Source organism: Varroa jacobsoni, unplaced genomic scaffold, assembly GCF_002532875.2.
Source record: "Varroa jacobsoni isolate VJ856 unplaced genomic scaffold, vjacob_1.0 scaffold_487, whole genome shotgun sequence".
Lineage (NCBI taxonomy): Eukaryota > Metazoa > Arthropoda > Arachnida > Mesostigmata > Varroidae > Varroa > Varroa jacobsoni.
The window spans coordinates 3,945-10,216 of NW_019213389.1; the positions used below are offsets into that span (position 1 = coordinate 3,945).

Here is a 6,272-nt window from a genome sequence, read left to right on the forward strand (position 1 = left end):
CGTGCCTATACGCAATTTCACTGCTCAGTTTCGCAGACAGCGCGCGGAAGGTTCATGGCGTCGTCGACCAACAGCATCGATAGCTGTGCCCACATAAATAAAAGCAGGTCGCGTACCGTCAACCATGCGGTGCTTAATGCGACCTGACAGCAATTCCACCGAAAAGGTCTGTGCGGGGTATAGGGGAATAGCTCGTACTGCACGAGATGCTCGTAACTGTCGCCCCGCAATAATATCCAGCATCCGACATAAAAATCAGATAATTTGGAAAAGGGCACTTGTGATAGTAGCGTTCATATCAGGAGCCGCTATCTTTTGCACGCCCTGTTTCGCTAGACGGCCCGCTGACTTCCCCTTAGCGATCGCCCCGTGGCAATATCGAGGAGCAACCACTGAGAAATAAGAGACACCAATGATTCTGGGGACCCTTGTTATGCCACAACACCAACAAGCATTGAGAATGAGGGGGCATATGATGCACGGTACGAAGCGGATGCGAACTCTTCAACACCATCTGCCGCTTACAAGAACGAACCACTCGCGAAGTGTGGGCAAGCTTCCTATATGTGAAGCTTTGGAATTGGAAGATGACTATGAACGTATATGAGTGCCGGTATGTCGCTTTGACTTCAGCTACCTGGGTTTTGCACTTGTGTATGGGTAAGCAAACGACGGGCGAAAGAGATTATCGCGATCCGGCGGACGTGGTTGTACTTCCGTTTGAAAATATGTTCATCTCCGGCATCCGCTTGTTCAAAACAGCCATACGTGACCTACTTCTGCTGGTGTCAACACTAACGGTAGCCGTCCAGGCACAATCGACAAAAGACTGTCAAGAGCAAGAAAAAATGTGTTTTCAAACATTCCTAACTAGGAGGCTGTAGACCGCCAATAATTAGAGCAAATTATTATAGAATTTTAGGTCTACGTGAATTCTTACCCCAGTCAGTTACGGCGCATTGCATATAGCCATTGTTGTTGCATGCTAGCACAAACACGGTCATTTTATCTGTGATCGATTGTTAAAATTGATGGTGTTTACTTAAAAAGGTAGTGCACATATTAAGGCCTGTCTTTATTAGGTTGCGGCTAGCTTCAAGAGACCGTTCCAAACTTTGAAAGCCAATTGTAAATGTGTTATGAATATGTACAAGGATTCCAGATACAAGCTCGCTCAATGGCGTGCGATTGTCGTCTTATAGAATATTATACGGATTTACATACAAATTCACACGAGCAAATCTGGCAGGTATTCTTCTCTGGAAGGTAGGTCGATTTATAGAATTGTTATTCGTGTATAAGGTCACTTTAGAAACTCGAACTTTCAAGTTAGCCGCAGAACTAAGTTAAGTGCGAAAACCTTAATATGGACAATAAAAGCATTGGGTATTTCAACCTATCTAAAAAACGGGTTATCCTCGTTATATATTGCATTAAAAATATAGTTATTACAAATTAAATATAGTTATACAAATAATAACACATCTAGCTTATGTTCAAATAAAAAAACAGTGACGTATATGCCTAAGCCATAGCTGTTTTCAACACGTGACACGAAATATATATCAAGCAATGTGTATTGTAAACATCATATAGACGTTGACCTAATCTTGGCCTATTATAGATAGGGCAAAGTTGCTAACAACGAACTAGATAATACTTGAAACTCCAATAAAGTAGACAAATTATAGGATTGATAATATATATATATATTTTTCAATGGGCCTGAATAACGGTTTTGCTTAACCAACTGCCATTGCAGGTGAAGCACTCAAATCAACTAAAAACGGTTCATAGCGAGCAGCTATCTAAGTTGCAGTTGAAGCACCAACAGGACACCGAATTGCTCGATGACATCCGGTAGGTCTTGGCGTACCCCAACTGAGACTAAGCCTTAACAGCCAAATGAATAATTGTAAAGCTGAAATTTCTCAAAGTTGTACGGTCCCATCAAGGTGTAAGTCTGAACTTATGTAATTCACGCATATATCTAACAATGTATAATTCTTTATAGTCTTTAGGCCTCACTGAAACCGGCTTCAACCGTCTAAGGACCAATGACATCATAAATGCTTAACTAAAAAACCGGGCCTAAATTCGAATTGCAAACCAGCGAACTGTAGATGATTTATGCCAAAAAGGTTTTCTTCTAAGCAAACTATTATTTCATCTAGTAAAGCCTAAGTTTGGATAGAGGTGATTCTTATTATCGTTTGAACCTTCAAGCCCTATTTTGGCGTATTTTGGTAGCAGACTAATCTAAATACGGCTCATTGCTCATATTCAACTAAGTGTGAATTAGTAGCTCTATAATAGTTACACTACGATATTGACATATACAAATTATTATTGCAATTACTTTTTTGCAGGAATTTCACGAAGATCCGCGCACAAATCGAAAAGGACTATGGTACGGCGATGGTCAAATTGGCTACGACATACCTGGCCAAAAAACCGCCGCCCGGAATCGACTACAAAACTGAAGATAAGGCTGAAATTAAGTACGTATTTATAATTAAAAAAAAAATTATTCACGCCTGTTAGTGTGCACAAATTTTCGGACACGTAACGAATCGCGTAGACTAAGGGTGGACTTGCTAAGTTCTTAGGAAAAAAAGTGTATGTGTAGCGTATCTTTTTTCATCAGAAGTAATCTTTATCAGTGAAAGGAAACTGTGGAAAACTGGTGATACGTGATAGTTGATTAAAAAAGGGAAATAATTAATTTTACCTTTCGGAAAGACAGCTCACTTTATTTATTTACTTTTATACAGCTGAAGTATTTTATAAACATAGTCAAATCTTTAGTTGATTCGACCGATTAAGACCCTCAATTGATGTAGATCAATTCTTCCAAAATCAAATAATAACTACAAGTATAAACGTTGATCGTTGACTGTTAAGATATACTAATCACATGTATTATTTGTAAAATAAATTACCCTTGCCAACACAACTGGTTTGTTGGGTTTGGGGTTTCTGAACAAAGTTTTTATTTGAGCCAAATTCTTCACACTCACTAATAAATTTAGGAACAGGCAGCTTTAGTGCGTCTGTGGGAACCGGTTGCATGGTTACCTCTTTTGTTGAGCTTGAAAGTCATACAATAGAGCCTTGATTGTTTGTCCTTGAGATATAACTTTCCCTTTGAAAACCCTGTTGATCTCGCAAAGACGAAGCTCCCTTGAGTCACATCTTCAACACACTCCTTCTGGCATTGTTTGTCGATAAATAGATTGCTTCAGTTGTCCAAACGAAAGTTTTATAACGATAAACAATAGAGCGAATAGTATAATTATTGCGGTAGACATTATAACCGTTAGTCCTTAGACTCTAAGTACGGTCGTAGGTTGACATGGCATAGATATCACTGATTCTGATGTGGGTAAAATAAAATATATGTATATACTCTAGGTATATACATGTGAGGTGGTCACGAAGGACTAAAAGGGAGGTTGACGGAAGTAGGCTTAACCGACAAAAAAGATTAGACCTGAGCCGTACGGCGAGCAAGCAATTGTATATTGCACGAAATCGCATAGATGGAAATAACTCTAGAGAAAAACAGAGCAGGGGACGTACGATAACGATGGACGAAAGTTCGATAGCGCCAGGACCCTTGCAGTACTGCGGTTACACCACACAGCTGCTATGAAAATGGCCAGCCAGGAAGCTTTGCCGCAAGGATGCGAGGCTATTGATCATTTCATAAAGTGCTGTTGCACAAGGAGGACATGTAAACGCTGCGTAGAGACAACATGAATACTAGCGATGGCCGAGTATTTTGGCCAAAAATGTAGCTAATAGACAGCTGGCAGTTCGGATACGGCTGGAGTCCTAGTCAATCTCCGATATATTGATAGTTTTTGACCAATAACCTACTTTTTCAAACTATTTCTATATTTATGTATTTTTGAAAATTAGGATAAAGGTTCTCTTTTCCAGCAGCTCTATAAACACTTCATATTTCAATCAGTCCTTTGTAACTTTTTCATGGTTTGTAGGACCCAATTTTCGTATATGGGTAAAACTCGTTGTATCTGGGACTCTCCTACTGGCATTACCTCCTTGGTTTGCTGGTCTATCGGAAACAAACAGCGAAATTTAAGGATACAATGCAACTAACGCCTGCCAAGAACAACGGCGGCGATATCATGTGAAACCGTCACTACAGGATGTCAAATTGGCCAACTGTGAGCCTATTAGGACAAATTCTTCGATCTGGGCACGAGTAGTTTGAAGACAAATAGAAATCTTCATAGCAACGTAGATACCTACAGCTTGTCTAACGGTCACCTCTGCGTTTTCGAGTAGTTTTTTACAAGAAGGAAGGACAAAGTGTTGTGCATTAAGCCGATTATAACATTAAAGAAATACAACACTTTACTTTATACAAAAATGCCACAAGAGACATAGATATGGATAGTTTTTGCGCATCCTTTTACCAAAAACTCGGCAGGAAAGCTTGTATTGTTTCCCATATGACCCCGATAATGCCGCACATATCTAAAGTGATCCAACAGATACTGAAATTCCTTATTAAAAAATAATTAGTTAACAATAGTAGAAATATATCAAACAATGTGCTACTATTCTGGGCTTCGCCGATTGCTTTTGACGCTAGCATCGAATCATTCATCATCTTAACCCACCATCTATTTGTACAATGAAAATATCTATATTATTCGTTTATGTTTGTAAAACGAAGCAAACTTGCTCGAAGTAGAAAGTGACTGTACTCAAAAAGTATCTCTTTAAGCCTCTGAATTTTATTGAAATACAAATAGGCTTAGTCCTATAGCCTGGTTAACTCGTAAATCTGCACAGCCAACAATCGTATTTGTGTAGTCGTCGGCTGACTTCTCCTGGCTGAGTCATCAACTCATTAGTATTCCAGCGTTCGTTAATTCCATCAGTCATCGAACATACTCTGCCTATCAGATCAGCCGTCGGGCTAATATGATCTAATGGTCTGACACGGTCAGTGTTCTGCTAGTTATTCGAGTTGACAGCCTTAACGGCATTGACAAGCTGCATCGGAACAGACAGCAGCTGGTAACGCCCGGCGCTTCCATAAACGTATTATGGTAATGGTTTTAAACAAAACGAAGACTTTAGACGTGGAACACAGTTCAGCGCGTTGTTGTCCCTGTTAAAGCCATCCTCCCTGCGCTATTTTCTCTTCGCAAAATGCGCGTACATAAAGCGCAGCCAACCCTTTTGTAGCGGACATGAACTTTGACGGCGATTTTCTTTTCAAAAAGGGCGCGCTTACGCTTGTGCATACGACACTGCCATCGAGTCTGTGGTGCCATCGAGGAAGTACAGTTAATTTCAGACTATATCAAATATGTACGCGGTTCATTTTCTTAGCGGAATATGACCACTCGAATATATACGAAGTGTTCATTAGCAAATGACGAAACATCGAAAGAACACCCTAGGCCTTGACAGAAACCTAAGCCTTTAGATAGCTCTTAGCATTGACGAACTGTTCATGATGAAAATTGGTTCGTAAAGCATTGAACAACCCCTTCTACCTGCCTTGCACAAGAAATGTCCAACGTAGATCGTACGGTTTTTTTTAGATAATTTGTTTTTTGTTCGTTACTACCCTGACGGCCATGTGCATTCACACATATAGGCTTAGGCCATTTTAAACAATGTTAAATCCATTTTCATTTCGAAACTCGTTGTGGAACTTTTTCATTAGCTATAGTCAGGCGGACGTATTTTGTGACAAGCCTATATTGAAATACTCAGCATAGATAAATAAGAGAAATCTGTTAAGATGGCTTGTAACATGGCTAAATGTTAGTGATATTGACGTGTGTCAAACATTTAATTGATGTTTGCATTGCTCTTCACGCTAATTTTACGTTCTCTGTATTGATGTGCAGGTCTGTCTTCGGCGTCTGGCGTCTACTGCTAAATGAGAGCGAAAAAATTGGTAAAGCTCGACTAGCGTCAGCAGATGTGTTTCAATCTCGTATATCGGAAAACGCCAAGAATACGCGACAGGCAAAGCTTGCCGTAGCCAAAAAATGTTTCGACGCCCTTCGAAAGTACCAGGATGAAGTCCAGCAGGTACGAAGTGGCTCCGATGGCAAAAATACGCGCTACACTTTTCCTAATGCCATACACATTGTTCCGTGTGGAATATGCTTTACTTATAATAATGTTGGTACTTCACATGGAAATAAAGAATTTTAACGCTTTTCAAATAGCGAGCTAAAAATTCGATCAGGCAGTGATAACAAGCATAGAAGTTC

The 6,272-nt window shown here is 39.9% G+C and overlaps 1 protein-coding gene across 1 annotated transcript in view; it reads left to right on the plus strand.

The window, feature by feature from the left end:
- Positions 1 to 1,762: 1,762 nt before the first annotated feature.
- Positions 1,763 to 6,272, plus strand: part of nwk (FCH and double SH3 domains nervous wreck) — a gene marked incomplete at its 5' end in the record, with an annotated part of 19,819 nt that continues 15,309 nt past the window's right edge. Inside the window, 3 exon segments of the mRNA XM_022833967.1 lie at positions 1,763 to 1,860; positions 2,370 to 2,501; positions 5,901 to 6,087. Coding sequence (XP_022689702.1) covers positions 1,763 to 1,860; positions 2,370 to 2,501; positions 5,901 to 6,087 — 417 coding nt within the window.